Here is a 25,411-nt window from a genome sequence, read left to right on the forward strand (position 1 = left end):
CCGGTGGCAGATGGTACGTGAACAATACACCACGACCACAGAAGGCACCCACATAGAGCGGCCAGAGAACCAGTCTGTCTACAAAATCGGCATCTATGGCTGGAGAAAGCGTTGCCTCTACTTATTTGTTCTTCTTTTGCTCATCATCCTCCTTGTGAATCTTGCTCTTACAATTTGGATTCTTAAAGTGATGTGGTTTTCCCCAGTAAGTATTTTTTTTCCTGATAAACATGTTCTTGTTTTGTTTGTGCGGTCACTTCACCCACATTGTATCAACAGAAGCTTCCTTTCATGCAGTTAATGTTGGTTTCCTGTGTGGATCAGAATTTTCAGTAGCAAAAAATAATATAACATTCACTTTTCTCTTTTACCTTTTTTAAATAATTTCACTGCGAACTGTAGCGTGTTGGTTTTCATCGCAGTGCTGTATCCTGGTTGTGTTGGTGGCTGCCCGAATCTGTACGTATGTTAAAACTCATAGAGCTATAAGCCTGAAGAGTCCATTTTATTGCATCTTAATTTTTAAAAAATTTTAAATAGTAATGGTAAGATTTTTTTTTTCTGACGTGTTGGTGGGCTCTTGCATGTTTGTTATAAAGTGATTATTTAAATCTTATATGCATTTCCTAAAAAGTCCTTTGTATTTACACAAGACGTAATAAAATACTGAATATTGAATAAAAACAACTAGAGTTTTAAATAAAGTGTTTAAGAGAAATACGGTAAAGTGCGGATAGGAAATCTATGAAAAGGCATACATGATTTAAGTTGGTACTAAAAGAAGTGAAGAAGAAAGCAATAACAGATCTCTTTTTAACAGACAGGGATGGGTCACCTGCATGTTACAGAAGATGGACTTCGCCTGGAGGGGGAGTCGGAGTTTTTATTCCCACTGTATGCCAAAGAAATACACTCCAGAGTGGTAAGCAGATGAGGACACGTTTAAAGTATTTGTGTTTCATGAGAAATAAATAATGGTGAAACACAGAAAGTTTGCTTTTCTGATGAAAGGTGTGCACGCGTCGACACTGCATGTTTCCCTGGCCACGTGCCTTGGGTGGGCCCTAGCGAGTGACCGCCGTGGTCACACCCAAAACCTTGCCTGGAAACCCCCAGCCCCGCCCCAGCGGATTTCTGCTTACATCTCGTTGACCAGAATTGTATCACTTGGGTCTCCCTCCCTGCAGGACAGGCTGAGAAAGCATTTAGCCTTTGCAGCCCCTGCGGCGGAAGCCAGAAAAAGAATAGTGTTGGAGAGCACCCATTGGATTAGACGACCAGAGGGGTTCCTGGGACAACTTACTTTGTCGAGGCCCGGGAGTGGGCCTCACAGCTCTGACCTGGACAGCTCATGTCCTCCTTTTCAGGGAAAATGATAAACTTCCAGAGCCTGGAAGTTGGCGCCTGAAGACGGTTCCGTCATGGAACTGTCCCTTGCTGGCTGTTACTTTGGGAGAGCTGCCATTTAATCTCTTTGAGCTCAATTTCCTCATCTGTATGTGAGGAGTAATGCTACCTCCTTCAAAGTGTGGAGATGAAAGGAGAGGCTGGATGGTAAAAATCGCTGGTGAATTTTTAGCTCTTATTATCATGCTGGTTATTTCAAAACACAGCAAAGACAAGTAGTAAGGTCACGCCATTGGATAAAAGGTGAGACAATGGCAAATCCATCTGCTTCCACAAAGCAAGCTGGAGAATTTCTGACCTGCTAGCGTTCCAAAGCACTCCTGAAACTTCTTTCCTTCTGAAAAATTGTATTATACCCCACAACTTGGGAAGATATTTGGTTCCCTCTGAGTGGCATAAACCCACCTGAATCCAGTAACCAAATTACTGCGTTCCTTTTGAAGAAACCTGTTATAGAAGAGCCAGCAATCTTCTGTGAGACAAAGCCTCCGCTCAGACTGTGACCCCACTTACGTGCTCATAAAGCCACTGTATCTTCCAACAAAAAGCTCTAAAAACGTAGGCATCCAACAGATTTTAAAAGCTCTTTTGAAATTGTGAGAAGCCTTTGGCGTTTTGAAAATAATATGGTATTTATTTATAGAAGAGCTAACCGCTCTCTGATTTACCTTTTAAAAAGATATCATGTCCTGGACATAAATTATGAGAAATGAAATTTTAATCCCTTGGAAAAGACAAAACACTGATTAAAACTTCATCGTTTCAGCTCTTCACCTTGAGAACGGACTTGGTCCATTGTAACCAGTGCACACAGGCTCTGTAAGCCCAGGAGGTTATTATATTTTGTGGGGAAAAAAAATAATGCATTTACCCCTTCACACAATATAATCCAAGTTTAAAAAATAGTTTTAGCCACAAATTGATAGGTTCACAGGATCTATGACATTGGGGAAATTCTTTTGTATAAATCCTCAATTTATATACAAATTCAAAGGTATAGTCATTTTAAATAGTCTGTATTTGGCTAACATTGTAAATCTGTTTTTAGGACTCATCTCTGCTTCTGCAGTCCACACAGAATGTGACTGTAAATGCACGCAACCCAGAGGGAGAAGTTACAGGCAGGTTAAAAGTGGGTGAGTCCAGCTTGCTAACAGTGCTTTGCGTGTGTGTGGTCCATGAACAGTTGTGCTGAATGGATCCATGTGTTTTTTTTTTCTTCTAGAGAATTCAGAGTTATTTATGAGCAATCAAAGTATGAGTTTTCTAAATATCATGCTGTGTGGACCACGGAGACTAGTTCAGGTGGTGGGAGGACCGTCTGAAGTATTTTAAGTGAAGTTATTTTGGTTCCAAGAAATAAGAGGACCATTTAAGGTAGTACAAGAAACAATGATTGTTGGCAGGATACAAAATAATCTCACAGAGACTGAGGAAAGGAAACAAAGGAGCTGCCCTCAAGAAAAGAAAGACCAGGGCCGGAGAATCAAAGTATTCATCCTCTCTCTCCCTCTCTCCCCCTCCCTTTCTCCTTCTCTCTACCATGTTCCCCTCCTTTCCACGAATCTCTGTCCATGATTTTCACTGGGTAGCATGGTTGCACCAGTTCTAACTCTACAGGACTCTCTGGTTCTTCATCCGATTGGCTATAGTTCTCAACACCAGCCAACTTGGTCTTCAATGTCATGAATTCTCAATTCACAGCAAAGTACTCTAATTGGCCCAATTACTCTGTCCAACCAACTGCCCTTAGCTGAGCCATGTACACCCATCCGATCAGCTAAGACCAAAGAATATGGTCACGTGGGAGAGAGGTCCTTTGGAATTGTGCGCAGAGAGCAAAAGGATTAGAAAGAAAGAATATCGATGGAAGAAATAACAAAAGAGCAAACAGCTGGTGAAAGGAATATACCTTCTCTACGCCATCAACACTTTATAGATTTGCTAAATCTAAGAAATTGGATGGCTCTCCAGATTATGGGGAAATAGATGACAAGTGTACTACCAACACAGTCAGGTAGCTTTCCGTGTCCCCCGTTTTTAATGGCTGTTGTTACAGAACAATAATGTGACATTGGAAGGTACAGCCATATCTTAACTTTATGATTCCTTTTATTACAGTAATACATGAGTTCCATAGTCTGTGTTCTGATTTAATCTTTATAACTTTTTCTAAATGATAAATTGTATTTCTCTTTTGCTTAGAAGCTTGTTTTATCACCAAGTCCAGTGAAATTCTCAATAAATCTAGAGATGAACCTGAGCTTACACAGCATACATGTTCATGATACTTGTCTAAACCAAATCATATTTCTTTATAAATTATGTTGTATTATGAATTGTGTCTACCATTTCTTAAATTTCTTAAAAATTTTTAACTGACTATAGCTTTTAAATGTTTGAGGGAGGGCTTCCCTGGTGGCGCAGTGGTTGAGAGTCCGCCTGCCGATGCAGGGGACACGGGTTCGTGCCCCGGTCCGGGAGGATCGCACATGCCGCGGAGTGGCTGGGCCCGTGAGCCGTGGCCGCTGAGCCTGCGCGTCCGGAGCCTGTGCTCCGCAGCGGGAGAGGCCACAGCAGTGAGAGGCCTGCGTACCACAAAAAAAAAAAAAAAAAAAAAAATGTTTGAGGGATTTTTACCCATCTTTTGTCATTCATTCAACAAACATTTATTGAATGCCTATGTGCTACTTTCTATATGCTGTCAAGTAATTAATAACATTTAGAGTGTGTAATTATTTTTTAGGAGTTCCAAAAGTAAAAGAGTCATTTTATATTCTTCTGAAAATGATTTAACACAAATACTCATTTTCACATTTAATTTTTTGCTAAGTGTGGATTTTCATATATAGAGGAGTTAAAGATAACATAAATCTGTCTCCACTTTCGTGGATGAAATAATGGAAGCACTGAAAAGCTAATTTTCTCAAAAACACACAGCTAGTTAGTAGAGAAGCCAAACCAGGAGTCACCTTAGGACTTGCTTCTCCAACAGGGGTGTTTCCACCACCCTCCCTCTCTACACAGATTTCATTAAATCATGGCACACCGGGAACTGTCCTAGTTGCTGCAAATATGGTGTTGTTTTTGTCACCAAGGAATTCACTTTAAAGAAAAAAGTTTCCCATCAGAATTACTTTAAACTGTTAACCTCAAATTTTGAGTTTTAACCTTAGTGTTTCATACCTGAGGTAGAGTTAAAATAAGTGATTTCTATTAAACCTTTGGTTGGAAAGCCTCTGCTATACTGAGAATCCTGAACTCGGAAATATTCAGCTCACCAAATCCAAGACGATTTTCAGTAAATGACTTCCCACAATCACACTCATTCCAGCCTCACACTTCCTGGGAGAAGTTAAATTTAGCCAATCTGGATATTAAAATGTGATTTATGTGCACTAGACAAAGTAATCCCATTTAATCAAATGAATAGTTGTTTATTACTAAGACCACTGAAAAAATTGGCAACCAATACAATCAAAGCCGAAAGTCTTAAATTCCAAAAGGAATCAAACATGGGAAAGCAAGCATCAGCAGCTAGCATTTCAAATCTTGGGACTAAAAGACAACAAATTGTGAACGACAGTGGAACCTTCTAGTTGTAAATGCAGCTCTGGTTACTACACTTAATGTTCTTTTGACTTCGAATAATAGAAACCAGTTCTGGTTAGCTTCAAAATAAGACTTTTTAGCTGAATGGGGTCAATTTTGGCAATTCCTATTTCCCTGAAATTTTCTGTTTCATCTAGGTTTTCAACTTTATTTGCATAGAAGTCTACATAGTACTCTCTTTTTGTTTTTTTAATTTCTTCCATTTCAGTGGCATTATTTTAATGGCTACATAATAGTCCAAGGAATATATATAATTGTAAATATAATTATAAAATTAGATTATAAATATATTTATTGTAAATACAATATACAGTAATACTATTGCATATTATATATATGTATATATATACACACACGCACACAATAATTTGATTATGTAATACTCAAAAATTGGAGTTAGGTTATTCCATTCAGTCAATGACACAGTTCTTAATTCAGGCCACTCATATATTTAGGAGGTATTCAATAAATACTTGTTGAATGAATGAATGGAGGAATGAATAAAAGACTGTGTAGGAAGGGATGGGCTGGAAAGCCAGCTTAAGTGTGGGAGAGAGTTCTAGGAGATGGGGTGGGGGAAGATGGCCTGTCCAGGGTGCTCCAGAGTGAGCAGACAAGGGTTCAAGTATACGTCTGAGCCACAGCTTTGAGGGATTTGGGGTCATAAGTGGGAAACAAACTCAAACTTTCTCAGGTAAAACAGAAGAGAGAAATTGAACAAAGAAAGGAGTAAACAACAAGGGGTTAGCATCACCGTTCACAACAGTCAAAACATAGAAACAACCTGTGTCTATAGACAGATGAATGAATAAAGAAGATGTGGTATCCACACACACACAATATATATACATTGTGTATATATACAGTGGAATACTACTCAGTCATGAAAAAGAAGGAAATAATGCCATCTGCAGCAACATGGATGGAGCTAGAGATGATCATACTAAGTGAAGTAAGCCAGACAGAGACAGACAAATATATGATATCACTTATATGTGGAATCTAAAATATGACACAAATGAACTTATCTATGAAACAGAAACAGACTCACAGACATAGAGAACAGACTGCAGTTGCCGAGGGGGTGGGGGAGGGGTGGATTGGGAATTTGGGATTAGCAGATGCAAACTAGTATATACAGGATGGATAAACAAGTCGTACTATATAACGCAGGGAACTATACTCAATATCCTGTGATAAACCATAATGGAAAAGAACATGAAAAAGAATATATTTATAACTGAATCACTTTGCTGTACAGCAGAAATTAATACAACATCGTAAATCAACTATACTTCAATAAAATAAAGTTTTAAAAAACAGTGGGTTCATCCAAGGCAATTGCTGTGAACAGCACTGGAGCCCTTTCCTGGTTATTATAGGTCCATGAACTCATGTGCTTGGATGCAACAGACTAGCCTAAAGAACAGAGTCAAGCTATACAGCTAAGAGTCACTGACTCCAGGCTTATAAAGGTGAACCTAGTAACACAAGATGACACCAAAGCGTTAGTAGAATGAACTTAACCACAGTTTTATACTTCCAGTCCAGTATCTTCTGTGATACGATATTTGCAGCAGCAGAATACATCTTTCCTTTTCTCAAAGGACTCTGTGACATTTGTTTTTTTTGTTGTTGTTTGTTTGTTTTTTTGCGGTACACGGGCCTCTCACCGCTGCGGCCCCTCCCGTCGTGGAGCACAGGCTCCGGACGCGCAGGCCCAGCGGCCATGGCCCACGGGCCCAGCCGCTCCGCGGCACGTGGGATCTTCCCGGACCGGGGCACGAACCCGTGTCCCCCGCATCGGCAGGCGGACTCTCAACCACTGCGCCGCCAGGGAAGCCCTAATTCCTTTATTTATTTCCCTCGTTATTTGTACCAAAACCTTTCATTAAAATTGTGATTTTACCAGGTAGCTCCTTTTTTAATCACAACGAAAGTATTTGAGTTTTCTTTCTTTTTTTTTAATTAATTAATTTATTATTTATTTTTGGCTGCATTGGGTCTTTGTTGCGGTGCGCGGGCTTCTCATGGCGATGGCCTCTCTTGCTGCGGAGCACAGGCTCTAGGCGCGCAGGCTTCAGTAGTTGTGGCTTGCGGGCCTAGTTGCTCTGCGGCACGTGGGATCCTCCCAGACCAGGGCTCGAACCCGTGTCCCCTGCACTGGCAGGCGAGTTCCCAACCACTGCGCCACCAGAGAAGCCCTGAGTTTTATTTCTTAAAGAACTCTGCTGCACATGAGGGTGACTTACTCAGCTCTAATGCATGTCCAGCAAGGTTATAAAGACTAGTAGAATATTAATGAAAGTTAAAAGATTTAATTATAAACTCACTTACTTTAAGAGATGATTATTCCTGTGGTGGGCTTGTTATCACTTGGAGCACAGTTTCTTTTGAAGTGGAAAACATATTTAAACTGAACATTCTATGTCTATATTTTTTATAAAGTGAAGATGGAATTTTATCCACCTCTGTGCGTTTGTTTGAGTAGCCCCCTCTACCTGGAATCTCGCATTCTCCCTTCATCAGGGAAACATGAACTCTTCCAGGTCAGCCCAGACATCCCCTTCCCTGAGGTGTCATCCCTGACCCCCCAGGAGGGACAGGAATTCCTTGTCAGGGTTCTCACTGGACACTGTCCATGGTTGTATCACGGCACTTATCAAATTGCCCTGGGACTAGACTTATATGCTCTTATCTTCAGTAGACTATGAAATCCTATAAGTTGTGAACTGCATCTCCTCTTTTATGTAGCCTCAATTCTTAGCATGAAACCTCGAACATAAAAGTATACAATAAATTTGTGCTGAATGGAAGAGACTCGCTTTCCTGAATTTTCTTTGATTTGAGGATTTATGTAGCTTTGTTACTCAGGAAAATTATGCAACTAAACTCATTTGTTGACTATTTCATCAATGAATATGAAACAATGGTTACAGAAAAAATGTCATTTAGTTTAACCACTTTCACTTGATAAGGTCTCCTCGAATTGTTATATGAGCCTCCAATAAGCTAAACAGTGAACTCTTGTTGGATAAATTACTCCAGTTTTTTCCTCTTGATTCTAAACTCAACTTCAAATTCATCACTTAATGCAAATCAGTGTTTGTATGATAAATATGTAAGATATATCAGTGACCCAGAAGAGGTAAATAGTGACACCGAATCACAGGATAACTGAGTTTGGGTGAAAGCTCAGGAGAGCAAAAATACAGGCAACTATCACAAAATAAAGCCAGGCTTCCTTAAGAGAAAGGAGATAAAACAGAGAGAAAAAAATGTGTTCCACTTGTAACATGTGAACACATGCACAGTTAAATGAAGAATCTTTGGAGGGTTCTGAGGTACAAATTAGTGAAAAAACATAAGAATATGTTGCTGACAGTATCCAAAACTGATTAATGTGTTAGTTGAAAAGCTTCTATTTAATTTCTAGCAGGTACCAATCAACTTGAATGAGTACTGTGAGAGACACAGGGACACATACACGAAATCTACAAGTATCCATTTCACAAGAAACTTAATTTCTAGATAAGAAAATAGAACTAACAAAAGAATGAAGGAACACTTGTAGTTCCTTAAGCAAATGCTGAGCGCTGTGTTCTAGAGAGATGAAGCCATTATGCTGCTAAGGTTAGAAGGACAGGAAACACAGAGAAATCAGAAAACATAAAATGATGGATACCCAACTGTACCAATGAGAGACATTGATCAAGATCTCACACACTGGAGGTATAGCGTCCCCAGTGCCTGGCACACAGAAGCACACATTAAACATGTGCTGAGTACAGTTGTAATTTAAAAGCCAGTGGGTCGGAGATTGGGATTGGTGTATATACACTAATATGTATAAGGTAGATAACTGATAAGAACCTGCTGTATAGCAAAAACGAACAAACAAACAGAAAAAGTTCATGTGAAAGGAGTAAGCTTGGAGGAGAAAGTGATGCCCTGTCCCTGAAATAGAAAGAAGGGCTGGAGAAGACAGAAATGGCTGAGATGAAGGTGAAGGGCAGAAACTTGAGGGTGTGTTTCCATGGTGATGTCTGTTTGCTCCATGGAGTAGGAGGTGAGGATTAGGGCAGAGGCAAGAATCTGAATGTGACTCATTCATTGTCTGCGTTAACTTTGGCCGTTGAAGGAAGCCATTCATAAGATGGTCTTTCACAAATCTCACATTTCAGAACATAAAACCCTCAGTTGGTTAATACTCAAAAGAATACCAATTTCAGTAATCTGCGTAGAAGAATCATATTATTTTTGGCAAGTTTTAAAAACCTGAAAAAATTAATTTTTATATAATCATTCCTACATATATTTGATATAGCTCAACATACATGTGACCTACATTAATTTTAATAATAGAATAGATTTTGGCTTAGGACTTAACATTTAATCACAGAATCAACAAAATGACTGGTAACAAATCTTAAATGTTTAGCGATTTGGTACTACTGGGTGCCATGGCATGTGTAACACTGCAGAGACTACACACCTTATAATAAAATGCTTTCATTCATTCTTTAGGTCCCAAAATGGTAGAGGTCCAGAGTCAGCAGTTTCAGATCAACTCCAAGGACAGCAAGCCACTGTTTACTGTTGATGAAAAGGCAGTTGTGGTTGGTACAGATAAACTTCGAGTAACTGGTAGGTAGTAGCTCTTTATTTTTAATTAAGGAATAATTGACAAACAACATTAGTTTCAGGTGTACAACATAAGGGTTCAATATTTGTATATATTGTGAAACGACCCCCACAGTAAGTCTAATTAACGTCCATCACCACACATACTTAAAACTTCTTTCTTGTGATGAGAACTTTTAAGATCTACTCTCTTAGCAACTTGCAAATACACGATACGGGGTACCCGTAGTCGCCATGCTGTCTATCACATCCCCGCGACTTATTTGTCTTATAACTGGAAGTTTGTACCTTTGACCACCCCCACCCGTTTTGTCCACCTCCCACCACTCACTTCTTGCAACCATCAGTCTGTTCTCTGTGTCTGTGAGTTCAGGTTTTGTTCTGTTGTTGTTTGTTTTTTAGATTCTCCATATCAGTGAGACCATATAGTACTTATCTTTCTCTGACTTTTTTCACTGAGCATACTTCCCTCGAGGCCCATCCATGTTGTTGCAAAGGGCAGGATTTCCTTCTTTTTCTGGCTGAGTAATATTCCATCGTGTATATACCACACCTTCTGTGTCCATCCATCTGTAGTAACTCTTAAGAAAAACAGTATCGCATGGAGGGCGCTTCCGCAAAAGCAAATTGCAGCTTTGGCAAGTTTGCTGTGGGACATTTCAGGCCGGTAAGAAGAAGTTACTGTAGTTTGAACTAGTTGACTTTCCTTCATGGCATTTCTTTTGAAATTCTTTGACACTCTCTTAGAAGAATGAAATCTTCCTCACAAATCTTTACCCACTTTTTTTCCCCCACCATATTGTTTCCTTTTATCTCTTTCCAGTTGGTGTAACCCAAAGGCTTTACACAGAAATAGAAAACTACCACAGCCATCATATAATTCCAACTGTGTTGGGAAAATTGCACCAAAAAACAAAACTTGATTTATTCTTTATGTCATACGATTCCATAGTTGCTACAATGATGGTTAAGTTTCGTTAATATGTAAAATACGAGAAGAATATTTTTATAAACGTTAATTTTTCCAAGTAAATTCCCATTCAAGCTTTTCTCCACTACGTACTGTAAAAGGTTGATGTCTGTGTTAAATGGATTGATTTCAAGTAGCCTTTGGAGTTTCTTGGATCAGCAAAAGCAGCAGCAGTTGACAGCCAAGCAAAGAGGAGTGAGAAGCGACAGAGAACCAGGTCACTCTGGGGGCAGAGAAAGAGAATTCAATGCTTGGCTATACACGCTTCCCTGTGGCCACTTGCCCTGAGCGTGGGGCGTAAGGGGAGGGACTCAGTGGTCTTCCTTTAAGGCGGCCCCGCCAGATTCCTGAGCTGCAGGACATCCTGACCTGAACACACATCAAGAAGTGCTTTCTTGCCGTTGCCTTTGTCTCAAGAACTCAAAGAGTAACGTGAAATCCCTCGTCCGTTCTTAAACAGCTGCCGTATATACTCTAGTCAACGGGGAAACTGAAAAATCATTTTTAAATCAAATTCATGGAGGAGATTAAACAATTTCACCACCCCAGTTTGAAATTGATCTCGGCCTTCCGCAGTCTCATTTTTCCCCCTAAAAATAGAATTGTCACCAAGTGGCCAAAATCAGCATGTCTCTTTTACTAACCCCAGTCGCAGAACATGTTATTGGGGCAGCATCAAAATGTCATCTTCAAAAAGAATATTTCATCCCGTTGCCAGAACCGGCTGCTGGAAGGTGACGCATGGTTGGGTACTTCGGTTCCTTGGCAGTGATTCGCTGGGCGGGTCCATTCCCCAACATTTAGGAAGGAAAACAGGGCCCTGTAAGAGTATCCAGTCTCATCACTAAGGGGAAAGACACAATCTAGCAATAAGGCAATTCAGTCCCTTCATCCTTCTCTGATTAGCTAAACGGGATTACGTATGTCACAAGTGACGACGTAGAAATTCTGGAGGCACCCACAAAGCCACCCACAAAAGAGGACCTGGAAAGTAAGGTTTCAGCCACTGAAGAAGTGAAGGTAAACACAGGTGGGGAGTCCATGTCCCTTACAGATGTGAAGACGGATCTCTAGCAGCTGCTCAGAGAGGACCACACCCTTCAAGCACACGCTTAACACATCCAGCTCCGGACCCAGTCATGCAGCCCTGTGGACAGTTGATGACCTGCTCCATCAGTTAACAGCCCTTCAGCTGAAAGGAACAAAAGGCCCAATTAAAACTGGCTTCAACTCTAAGGACATACATGATCCCACAGGAGGTCTCCAGGCTGATTCATTCGGTGTTTTCCCCCAGCTCTGCTTCTCTCCTGACTTTCCCCTTTCAGTGGTGGTGAATGGTCCCATCAATTCCAAGGGTCACTTCCTTGTGCAGTGACTTCTCCAAACTTCCATAAGAGGACCTTGATGGCCTCAGGGGGTCTGTGCCCCTTAAGTTGTCCTTCCAGCCTAAATTTTTCTCATATTAAATTGCTTGCGTTTCTCTTTTTTTTTTTTTTTTTTTTTGCGGTACACGGGCCTCTCACTGTTGTGGCCTCTCCCGTTGCGGAGCACAGGCTCCGGACGTGCAGGCTCAGCGGCCATGGCTCACGGGCCCAGCCGCTCCGCAGCATGTGGGATCTTCCCGGACCGGGGCATGAACCCGCGTCCCCTGCATCGGCAGGCGGACTCTCAGCCACTGCGCCACCAGGGAAGCCCTGGTTTGTAATTTTGAAATTTCATTTTGTACTGACGGGTGGAGCCCAAGATAGGGGTGTGGTCTACGCCAGGCAGAAGGACCTAGGTAAATCATGATGAGCACTTATCTGTGAATAACCCTGCTGTGCATAGGTTAAAAGTGCCGGCTTTGAAGTCAAATCACAGTCCGGCCACTTAGCTGTGTAACTCTAGGCAAGTTAATTAACCTTTCTGTTCCTCCGTTTCCTCTTCAGTAAAATGGGAAAATGTACCTGCCTTGTAGGGTTCTGAGTACTAAGCAAGTTAGGATATATCACCTTCGAATCTCTGCACCCTAACCCAATACCCACACCGTGCCTTGCACATAATTAGGTTCTCAGACTAACCAGACAACTGGGAACATACTGATTCGTACAAATTAGAAAGTCAATTTTAAATATTCAAAATCTGGATTTTTCTATAAATTTCCTGATGTGCCTTAAGAAACAGATGACACAAGATACAATTTTTACACGTAAAATCTAGAGAATGAACCAAATTACTCTTACCAAAAATATATGGACAATGCAATTTTCAACTGAAATTTCTTTCAATTTGAGGGCTAATATTGCTTTCTGGTTTTAAAATAAGCCTGGGTATTTGTAACTGCTTTAAAAATCATATTTTGTTTATAGCCGTCTAATGAAATCGTGGTATCCTTGGAAAAGCAGGAAAGCAGTTATACCTATTTTTTTCCTGCAACTCAAACATCTGTACGAATTCAGCAACGATCAGAGCCTACGTGTCCTGTAATATGCAGTGTAAATGCTCGATTTGTGGGCTGCTGTTTATTTTACTTTTGTAAAAGCTTCCTCTTTGGTTTGTGTTTAGGGCCTGAAGGGGCTCTCTTTGAACATTCAGTGGAGACGCCCCTCATAAAACCGGACCCAGTCCAGGACCTTAGGTAAGAATTTTGTTCAAATATAAACAAACCCTCTTACAGAAGATACGTGGTTATGTGCTAGAATAACACGTTAGCAGATATTACCAGGTTGTTTCTTATTCCATTAGTTGTCTTTACTCTGATGAACCTCCGCCCATAGCAAGTCATTTCTTACAAAAATCCAAAGGAGGTTAGACGTCCTACTGTATGTCCCGTCCTTTTGTCTCTGAGCTCGTTACTAGCCCTGCCCCTGCCCCAGTGCAGCCTGTACTGTTCCAATAGCTATTCCTGCCTCCAGAAAATCTAGGGACTTGGCTAAATGCAGCTATTTTATTTATTTTTTCCGACTTTTTTAAATTGTGGTAAAATACACGTATAGAATTTATCATCTTAACCGTTTTTAAGTGTACAGTTCAGAACATATTTGTACTTTACACGCTTTAAAAGGATTTTTTTTCTTTTCCATTATGGTTTATCACAGGATATTGAATACAGTTCCCTGTGCTATACAGTAGGACCTTATTGTCTATTCATTCTCTATAGAATAGTTTGCATCTGCTAATCCCAACCTCCTAATCCATCCCTCCCCCACCCTACCTGCCCCTTGGCAACCACAAGTCTGTTCTCTATGTCTGTGAGTCTGTTTCAGTTTCGTAGATTAAGTTCATTTGTGTATATTTTAGATTCCAAATATAAGTGATATTATATGGTATTTGTCTTTCTCTTTCTGACTTACTTCACTTAGTGTGATAATCTCTGTGTCCATCCAAGTAGCAGCAAATGACATTATTTCATTCTTTTTTATGGCTGAGTAACATTCCATTGTCTACAGGTACCACATCGTCTTTATCTGTTCCTCTGTCGATGGACACTTAGGTTGCTTCCATGTCTTGGCTATTGTGCATAATGCTGCTATGAACATGGGGATGTAAATGCAGCTAATTTAAATGTTTCATTGATTCCACATCAGCCAGAGGAAAGTCCAGAATGCTACTGGGGCACTTGGCTTGTGACCTAGACTCCTTGGGGCTCTCTAGGCTGACACCCTGGGGCCTCCTGCCTCACCCGTCCTGAGACTGAGCCACTGCCGGGCCCAGACTCCACACTTCCACACACGCTGTCCCACCTGACTGGGGTGCCCTCCTTCCCTTGGAGACCCCACGAATATCTGCTTGTCCTCACGCTTCAGGTCACATGCCACGCATGGGGCTATGGTTCATGTGGTCCACAGACCCTTCGTTTTTCCCTGGAGAGCATCAGCTGAGGCAAACACTGCACGTTTTGGTGAAAGAGGACGGTGTCTTATATGGGCTTGAAATTTGCAACAGGCATTCTTAAAAATCTCAGTTTACATTACATTTTTTAAATATGTGCACTGTTAGTAGAGACAAGAATGTTATAAAACCGAGAGCTTGACGGATTCATATATGCAAAAAAGTTGATGTATCTTTTTCTCAATTGTGGCAAAATGCACATAATATCAAATTTACCATCTTAACCACTTTCAAGTGTACCGTTCAGAAGTCTAAGCTACGCTTATTGTTGTGCAGCCGTCCCCCGCCTCCATCTCCAGCATTCTTTACATTTTGCAAAACTGAAACTCTGTGCCCATTAAACGCTAACTCCCCATTTCCCCGCAACCCCTGCAAACCACCATCCGAGTCTCTGCCTCTATGAATTTGAGGACTCTGGGTACCTCATTTAAGTGGAATCAAACAGTATTTGTCCTTCTGTGACTGGATTATTTCACTTAGCACAATATCCTCAACCTTTGGTATATCTTTACATCATAGCAGAATATATAAAATCACCCAGTTCCATATATAAGTTTATTCTTTATACAGAGTCTCTGTGTGACTGTGTGTATTTCACTTTATTACTAGGCTACTGAATGTTCTTTGCTGCTGTAACTGTTTATTCCAATAGTATATTTGTATTTTATAACAAAAACAAATAATATTTTTAAAAACAAATGTCTTAAAGTCTACAATGTCACTTAAAATCACGTTTAGAATTTGAACTTGAAAAATATTCAGGAGACAATTAACATGTTAACATATTACGTATAATAGGGAATAATGTACAGTAGGAATCCCAGCTTTACAGACAAGCCTGGTGACCTTGGCCAAACTAACCTTTTGAGGCTATTTTTTCTCATATATAAAACGTTGATAGGGACTTCACTGGCAGTCCAGTGGTTAAGACTTCGCCTTCCAATGCTGGGAGTGTGGGTTTGATCCCTGGTCAGGGAGCTAAGATCCCCACGGATCTCTCATAGCCAAAAAACCAAAACATAAAACAGAAGCAATATTGCAACAAATTCAATAAAAGACTTTAAAAATGGTCCACATCAAAAAAAAATCTTTAAAAAAAGTTGTTAGTAATGCACATCTCAGAGTGTTCTAGGAAAGATTTAATAAGCTATTAAGTTAAAAATATTTTTTCTAAACTGAAAGTGGAATACAAATAATCATTTTTATTATCAAGTAGATATTCACACAAAATGGAATTGGGGTTAGGAAATTCAGCATTTCTCTTAATTTTAATGTCTAATTAAATATTCATCAAAAGCAAATGAGAGTTCAATTCATCTTACCCACTTAGAGAACATTGGCAGCATAAAAATACATTGTGACAATTAAATTATAACAATTTCATTGATTTTGATAAAGGACCATAAGATTAATATTACAGAATTATTATAGTTAGGGGAAAAGAACATTTTATTTTCCTAGGAGAGGAAAATGATTCAATATCTTTAAAAAATAATCCCATTAAAACCATTTTGGAATTATAAAATAATGTAAATTGTAGCGATGGCAAGCCACTCTTTGAAATAAATGTCACTATTTTAAAATTATAGGTCTCAAAATTAAACAATTCATCATACGTTTTCCCATTAGGAAATAAATCTGCTGGCTTCTACAGCAGTCCCTTACTGAAAAAGAAATGGCAGAAGGGTATTATTCTCTGGCTTTCTAAAGGGTGATACTAAGCGAGGGTTACATAACCCAAATGTTACAACAAAAGTGATGGAGAATGTAACGAAACTGTAAGGAATTGCTTACAATAAGGAATGAGGTTTGGATGGAAGACGTGAACTAATATGTACTGAATGCCTTCCACGGTCAGGAAAGGTGCGGTCACATAATTTATCTCGTTTACTCATCAATTCGATCCCCATCTTATAAAAGAGAACACTGAGCTCTAGATAGTAGTGCGTTCTAAGGCACAAAGGAAAAAAATGTAACCAACTCATGACTTAACTTCAGCTCTGACCCCAAGCCCATCCATATACCCTCTGTTCCCTCTTTCTACCACGCAAGTGAACCTGTCACTGATTTATTCTTTGATTTACTACCAGGCTCCACTGACTGAGTACATGAGAGTTGTATTTTCTTCTGTAAGTTTTTGCCGTAAACTGTCTTTCCCTTTTTATTTCTGTCCAGTAGCATTACTATTGCTGGCCTGAGTAAAGTAAAAAGATATTCCTGGAATATCATAACTGACCCATGAAAACTTTGAATGTGGATTTTGTTGGGTTAAGATCATGATGCATTTATAAAAAGATCTCTGAAATATACACGTTTAAATATCACAATTCAAATTTTGGTATTTGCTCAAATTGTAGTCATGAAAGGGTAACAATTATTATTTTAGTTAAGACAAAAATATAATTAACTTGTATTTAAGCTAGATTTACATTTCTTACGGCAAAATCATCCTCAAAAAAAGTGTGAAGTCTGACATACTGTTTTAAAGCTACTTCTCATTCACACATGATATAATTCCATCTTTTTTTTTAAATTTAGTGAAAATGTATTAAGTGTATTTATATGCCAGAGGCTATGATAGATGTTGGTTCTACAGTGATAAAAGGCATGGTCCCTGACCTTAGTGAGTTTAAAGTCTATTGAGAAAAGAAACATGCAAACAAGTTAAAACAACATAATTCTTTGCTATGATGAAGGTACAAATTATAGTAAGAGCATAAGAAAAAGAGCATGAATTCTTCAGGGTGATCTGAGATGAAATCACAGATAAGGAGGCACGTGAACTGAAACTTAAGCAATCAGTTGATGTGGATACGGTAGGGTAAATGGCAACGCCTCTGCAGCCCAATAGGGATGTGACGTGATTACATATGTTATTATTTGTAAATTTGTGGAAACAATGCCTAGCACATAGTCAGTAATATATATGTGTCCTCATTACTTAAGTAAAATGAGCAGACATGGAAATATCTGTTCCTGTTTCAAACACTTGTAAATATTGGTTTGCTTAATAAGAGTTTATAAATATTGCTCAACTAGAAACCAAGGAAAGCTAGTTCCCAGGTCCCAGTAATAAAGAGAAATTCATGGTCAGAGCACAGTAGAAGCTAAGTCAAGGGCACTCAGGGAGAAATCAGGATCCCATAGAGATTAGGGGCTGGGACTTTAATATTTTATGGGGACTGAGATTCTAACGTATAGCCTAGTGTATATGAAATGCCCAAACTGAGATATCTCATAAATCTTGGCCTCTGTGAAACAGGTATTTGAATTTACCTACTAGCCCAAGAATGCTGCAAGAAAGTTGCTATCTTGGGCTGCGGGTTGAAAAAGTTACGCAGGAGAAATCATGGGTTGCAAGCATTAGGAGGACTAAATCCACACTACCTCATTGTGCAGGAGCTCTAAGCTGGAAAATTAACATTAAAAACTGCACCAAGGGCTTCCCTGGTGGTGCAGTGGTTGAGAGTGTGCCTGCCGATGCAGGGGACACAGGTTCGTGCCCCGGTCCGGGAAGATCCCACATGCCGCGGAGCGGCTGGGCCCGTGAGCCATGGCCGCTGAGCCTGCACGTCCGGAGCCTATGCTCCGCAACGGGAGAGACCACAGCAGTGAGAGGCCTGCGTACCGCAAAAAAAAAAAAAAAAAAATTGCACCAAGTCTATAAACCAATAGTGATAAAAAAAAAAAAAAGAGAGAGAGAGAGAGAAACTACATTGAAGATATTAATGGCATAAAAACACTCATGGAAAAAAAAAATCTTGCTGAAGATGAGCTTACTAAAAGAAGATGAAAAAGGCAAATGAATAAGGAATTGAACTACCATGGGGAAGAATTAGCAGCCACTTCAGGTTACCCCTGAAACTCCAAGTAGTAGAGCAAAGTGAAGAAGAGATTTTAAAACAGGTATGAATAAAAGGCTCGAAGAGAAAAAAAAAAAAAAAAAACTTGAATACAAAGGTAAGGCAAAGACAAGATGAAAACAGAATATTTGGAAAATAACAAAAAGAAGTTCTAGGAATGAGAGATTGAGTAATTAAAATCAGTGGCAGCCAGAACTTGGTTTCTCATACCATTCTGCAACAAAAGGAATCAGGATCCTTTGGAGAAAGCCTTGGCTCATTCTAGGACTGGGAATATAGATGAATTTAGAGCATCTTATAGCCAATAAGTAAGAAGTGCTCAGAAACCCAAACAATGAGGGTAGTCAGAAGGAACACAGGCGTCAACTGAAGGTTGGCAGGTATCAAATCTCCATGATTTTTAGATTCATTTAAAAAAATAACAATGTTTATAATGTGGAAGAAATTACATCTTTTGCAGATACTTAAATGTATGATAAAACATTTAGATGTTAACTTAAAATATGTAATGGGTGCCTCGTTTTTCAAAATTCTTTTAGAACAGCCATGAAGCGCACTGCTTGGTTTTCTGTTCTACCAAGTTTTGGAATGTGTGGGTTTCGGGGATGAACATACTCAGTTTTACTAACTTGGCCTGAACAAACTGTTTTACCAAACTTGGCCAACGTACACCTCAGAGTGCTTGCAATGATGTCTAATTCATGAGCAGTAAGAGTTGGTCTTTCCTCACGTTTTTACCAATATTCGGCACTGTCAGAGTTTATGATAGTTTTCATCTGATGTGTGTTATATTGTGTTATTTTACTGTTTGTTTCCCTGATGACTAGTGTGGTTAAGCATCTTTCATATTTTTATTTTATTATTAAGGTTGCTTCTTCTGTGAATTGACTCTTCATCTCTTTGCTTCTTTAATTACTTTTCAAAATGGATTTGTAGGGATTAAAATATATACATATTCAGAATATTAGCCTTTTTCCTATTATATTTCTATTAATTTTTAATGTTTATATACTGAAATTTATTAATCATTTCTTTTCTTACTTCTGGATTTTAAGCCATAATTAAAAGACTTTCCCTACAGGAAGAGAAACTCGCCAGCCACGTTTCTTGTATGGCTTTCTCTCTTACATTTGGATCGCTGATCCACTTGGAGTTTATTCTTGTATGAGGTACAGATACAAGAATGTGGGTCTAATTTTCTCTCTTCCAGCTGGCCAACCAGGTGCCAGCAACTGCATTATTATGTAGCTGCCGCCACAATTTGAAATGCAACCTTTATCATATGTAAGATTTCCCTGTGCATCTGGGTCTGTTTCCGCAGCTCCTACTCTATCCTGCTCAGCTGTCTATTCAGGTCCAAGTACCAACTTTGTTACTTAAATAAACTTTAAAAGGTATTTCAGTGTCTGGTAGGGCTAGCCACACACAGACACACATACGCACATACACGTACACATACACAATACATATATACACACACACATACACACATGTACACGTACACATACATATATACACATACACACAGATGTACACACACACAGATGTACACATACACACACACAAACACACAAACACACAACACACACATACACACACTCTTGCAGCTTTTCCCTTTCACTCTTTCTGTCTGCTGTTGCTTATTTTCCCACATGAACGTGAGGTCTTTGGTATCCGGCCACTGTTGAACGCGTTCACAGAGAGGTGCACTTCAGAGCATTCTAATCTCAGCCGTTTGGGTAAAATGTGTCTACACCTGTACTGCACTGAAACGTTTCATCTTCAAGGATAGAAATGACGCAAAGGGGACGAAGGTTGCTCTCCCAGGAGTATCGCAGTATAATGCCGTTAACAGCTAGTCACAGGGCCTGTTGAGGTCGTTTGCGGTTTGAGAACTGGTCTTTGAAGCAGACTCACCCTCACCACGGTCCCTGGAACAAGCCTGACCTGTGCAGTTGCTCACCCATCCACCTCCCTCCCCTGCCTTCCCTCCCCTCTCCTTTCTTTCTCTCTGGCAGGAGAGATGCAGGCAGTTAGCAAAGTCAGAAGGGGCCCGCGATCAGCAGACCAGGCTCATGAAGATACAGCGTGTTTCCCCAACACCTAAACCCAACAGAATTTGACCAATAAATTCTAGGAATGTCTGTTTCCTCGCACTCAAAGTAATATTTTAAAATGTGTAACAGATCAGGTCTTACATACTGAGATGTACATAAGGAAGCTTTGTTTTCCATAACAAATAGTGGTAGACAAGAAACTTGCTGATCAAAGGGAACAATCCACCTGATTTAGAAGTCAATCAATACTACTCAGCCATAAAAAAGAATGAAATGATGCCATTTGCAGCAACATGGATGCAACTAGAGATTATCATACTAAGTGAAGTAAGTCAGACAAAGAAAGACAAAAACCATATGATATCACTTGTATGTGGAATCTAAAATATGACACAAATGAACTTATCTACAAAACAGAAACAGCCTCACAGACATAGAGAAGAGACTGGCGGTTGCCAAGGGGGATGGGGGGGTGGGGGAGGGAGGGATTGGGAGTTTGAGATTAGCAGGTGCAAACTATTATATATAGAATGGATAAAAACAAGGCCCTACTGTAGAGCACAGGGAACTATATTCAATATCCTATGATAAACCATAATGGAAAGGAATAGCAAAAATAATATATGTATGTATAACTGAGTCACTTTGCTGTACAGCAGAAATTAACACGGCATTGTAAGTCAACTAGACTTCAACTTTAAAGAATTGTAAAAGTCGATCACTCAGTCAGTTCAGCAGCAAATTCATTCCCAGGCCCTTCTCTCCTCTTAAACGTCACCCTTTCTGTCTCCTGCCCCCCTCCACCTTGTGTTCTCCTTCTTGTGGAGCTTTACACATTTCAAGGAAGTCGCCCTTTCAGCTTTTGGTTGAGTCAGGTTGGAGCAGCTGAAAAACCTGTCCAGTGATCCCGTTGTGCCATCTGGTGGAAACTCAGTCTTTTCCAGGCGGAGGCAAATAAGAGAATTTTTCTGCTCCTGTGTTCCTGGTTCTGTATCTGTGTTTGACTACATCACAAGGAGATGCTGAGACGTTTTACAAAAACAGCGCCAGCGGAGGCCAGTCTCCACCCTGTTAATTCCATTAATTCAGTATTTTTCCAAAAGAAATCTTTGCATCTGCCCTGTATTCTTCCTAAATGAAAAAAAAAAGCAAACAACACCTAGAGTCCAGATTTACATCCTATTTTGTGAACGTGTTAGCAAATGTACACGTTGCGCTTAAATTTCTCTTTTTCCCGAACAAGTTTGTATTTTGGCTAAAAAATAGTTTTCCAGAGATATTCACCAATAGCATTTTCTTCTGCTGTGGTGTGCCAGAGTGCTAACCACGCCGTCAAAGCTACTGCACAGGGCTAGGACTGTCTAATGTTTGCATCTATCTTCAGAGGATGCTAATTTCATGGACTCCATTGATGGGAAGTTAAAATTCTTTACTGCACTTTATTTCTGGATTTATCAATGAGTAACGTGCCCTATGTTAGCATTCAAAAATGAGTGAAAATACCATATACCTTCCTGATTATATTTTCTATGCTAAGCCCTTGGTTGGGGGATTCCTGGGGTGGCTGTTTCTTATGCTATTTTTCCTGGTTTCTCTCCCTCATTTCAGACTAGAATCCCCGACACGGAGTCTCAGCATGGACGCCCCGAAAGGCGTTCATATTCAAGCTGCTGCAGGGAAAATTGAGGCCCTTTCCCAGATGGACATCGTTCTTCACAGCAGTGATGGGACAGTGAGTCCAATAGATGGGGGCGGGGTGGGCCTCCCGTTGCACAAGCCTCATGTCCCCTGAGCACTAATGACACGCTTGTCCGTTAAGGCATCAGCATAGTAAATTTATGGTAGTTGGTAAAGGAACGTCATGAAAGGCATAGCACAGAAAATGTGAAAGGAAGGAGAAGACAATTTAGCACTGAAAGAAGGGCCAGGAAAGGTTAAACTAATTCTGTGTTGGATCCAGACTGCTTGGTTTGGTATTTGTGCTGTCAAGTCTCTTGTTATTGTCAGCTTTGAAAAAGTACTAGACTCTCAGAGCTTACAGAGAACATCAGTACTGTCACTTCCTGGTGAGCCAACTGCCCTCAGTAGGGCTGTCACTAGGAGTTACCTGTGACAACCGTCATCTGTTACTGCCAGGGGTGCTCGCTCGCACCAAATTCTGGGTAAGCGAAAATTAAATATGAAAAGTAAGAGCTACAGGAAGAAAAAACCCGGAACCTCAGGTCCAGAAATAAAACATCGCTGATACGAACTGTGGCTATAACGGGCAGCAGGGTACAGGCTCCCCACTATTGACCTTTCTAGTGCGAGATCAGTTTGCCAATTACTGTGTGAATTCAGGGACGTTAACAGGCCTCTCTGGGCCTACCCCCTCAATGGTCAAGTACAGGAACTAGTATTTACATCAGAGTGTCACAGGGTTATGAGACCCCAGTGCGGTAAGATAGCTTTGAAATGATACTAATTTAATAGTAAGAGGGAGCTGCTGTTAAGGCAGGACCTCGAGGGCAGCCCGCTGGTGGGAAACCAAAGTCATCAGGCGAAGCCCCTGCAGGTTGTAGCTTACACAGTTTTGATGCATGGAGCAGGGAAATGCAAAAGTGGAAGCCAGGAATTTTGGAATCTTATCACTAAATCATAATGTCACTACGCACTGAAAGCGTGTTACCTCGAAAAAAATCTATACTGATCTTAGTTTTGAAATAATATTACTTATTTTCATGAATTGGGTGTCGTTTTACAAGTAGCACTCAGCCCGACCCATACTTGAAGTTGATACCCCTTATTACTGGGAGCTAGTTCAAAGTGAAGAGATGTCCGGCCTCCCAGAAAATATTCTCCCAAAAAGGCAAATGAAGATGAACAACAAAGCAGTATATGGACCATCAGTGACCAGAGTTTGCTGGAAGGACAGGAAAAAAAAAATAGCTAGAAAAATATTAACCAATTAACCAGGAAAAAGGAGAGAGGAGAAGCCAGCAAGTTAGGGAAAAGCAAAGAACTGGGCAGAACCCAAAGCATTAGACAATAACCCAAATAGGTTCTGCTCTAAAAAAATAAGACCCACTTGACTTCCTCCTCTGACAGTGACCCAGACCCCAGGGCAAAGCCTGCCTATCACGCATGTGTACTGTCACCCACCGCTTCCACGAAGAGGTCAGCATCCCGAGAGGGGACACAGACGCAAACGCCAGTTTATTAAGAGCTTGGAGTATACAGGATGAGAGCCACGTGAAACAAAGGAGGGGTCCGACCTTGTTGGCGACGAAGAACGCGGAACCTCCCCAAACGGGGTTTAATTCCTTCTGATAAGTGAGCGCCCTGGTCAGGCTTGTCTGCTCTGTGTGACCACACTTATTGCCTTAAGCTGTCAGATCACCAGATCTCAATAAATGGCCATTTGTTTGTATTTCAGTTCAACTAAACCTCGATAGGAACAAAAAAATCCAGTGGCTTTCATCTTATTTTAGTCGTCTGTGTGTCTGCTGCCTTCCTGCATTTCATAGAAGGCAGTAGAGTTTCAAATCGTATTTTAAAAGCTGGGGAAATGGTTGACAGCTATTAGGATGAATTTAATTGCCTCTCACAGGAAAATAAAATCAGGAGAAATTCCAACAATCACAGGTTAAAATGACGAAGATGAATCTACTTCTGTGGCCTGTATCAAATACTTTATCCTGATAGGGAGGAGAAGCTGAAGGTCAAAGTGGAACACAAGGTAAATGTGAATCAGGCAAAGATTGTATTATTTGGGTCAAATAATTCTGAAAGGTCTGCATAAAAGTGTCGCATCATACATTTTTCTAGCTCGCCTAGCACAATGAGTAAAAGAAAAGAGTGACTTCCCTCCAGTTCCTAAGGACTATTTATCCCCTGCCTGGATGTAAACTAGAAATAGGCTTTTAAAGAATCAGACTAATTGTAATAGGATTTCGGTCAAGCCAGGTGCCTACTTCATTTTCTCTGCAGAGAAAGAGCGAATTTGTTTGAAACGATTTGAGCGTTTAATTTCGTGCTTGTTGCGTCCATTCCTCCTTGACCACTTCATCTCTCGTTCTCTCCCAAGCAGCTTGTGCTCGACGCTGAAACCATGTGTTTACCCAAGTTGGCTCAGGGGACTCAGGGTCCCGCAAGCAGCTTGCAGGGACTCTACGAAATCTGTGCGTGTCCAGATGGGAAGCTTTACCTGTCTGTGGCCGGCGTGGGTACCACGTGCCACGAGAACAGTCACATCTGCCTCTAAACCAGGGGCGTCTTCCACGGAGCTACCTGCCTTGTTTCAAAGGTGAGCTTTGGAGTGCTGACCTCAAGCCTTCACACCTGGAGCAACTCGACAAAGTAAAGCTGAGTTGGCGCATGGAAAGGAAGTAGGACCTGCTTTCGAAAGGAGCTCAGAAAGAAAAATGTACCAGTGCAAGTGTTCCCATGAAACTCCATGATCTCAAAGTGGCAGCTGGACCTTAGACACAAAAGTCAAAGGACTATCAGGAGAATGTGTTGATTCCACTAGACTGATTCATTTCCATCAGAACCACTGTGACTTTCCCTTTCTTGTACGCGTCGATCTACAGTGAAATATTGAACTGCTGTGTGGAATATCAGCTGTGGGTATCTGACTCCCCATGAGAGTAGCCGTGGTCCTGCTGAGGTGCCGCGAGAGTTCCATGAGGTTTTCCTCTGTAAAACCTGTAAGTGCTCTCTTCATTTTAATGCAATGTGTGTCAGGTTTCACAAGAAAATCTTCAAGTTTTGAAGGGATGTTAAGGCTGATTTGATTTTCAATGTGTAGTCAGAGGAATAAATTATACAAAACCATGCTTTCTTTATATAGTCAATGAGCGATGAAAATCAACCTACATTTTTCACAGACTTCACAGTTTGGCTTACTTTCTTTAATCCTCATAACTCTTTGAGGTAGGTACTACTTTTCCCCCAGTTACTGGTGATAAAAAAGGTTCAGATGAGACAAGTCACAAGGTCACACAGTA

General features: G+C 40.4%; 1 protein-coding gene across 1 annotated transcript; it reads left to right on the forward strand.

The window, feature by feature from the left end:
* SGCG (sarcoglycan gamma) lies at positions 1–24,666 on the forward strand (the record flags this gene model as incomplete). Its single annotated transcript, XM_082859728.1, has 7 exons — positions 1–205; positions 821–922; positions 2,456–2,543; positions 9,547–9,666; positions 13,178–13,250; positions 22,032–22,155; positions 24,493–24,666. Exons 1-7 carry the CDS (start codon positions 11–13, stop codon positions 24,664–24,666), a joined length of 876 nt encoding a protein of 291 aa, XP_082715854.1. The 5' UTR covers positions 1–10.
* Positions 24,667–25,411: the final 745 nt, after the last annotated feature.

This window comes from Leucopleurus acutus (assembly GCF_964270905.1).
Source record: "Leucopleurus acutus genome assembly, chromosome: 18".
NCBI lineage: Eukaryota > Metazoa > Chordata > Mammalia > Artiodactyla > Delphinidae > Leucopleurus > Leucopleurus acutus.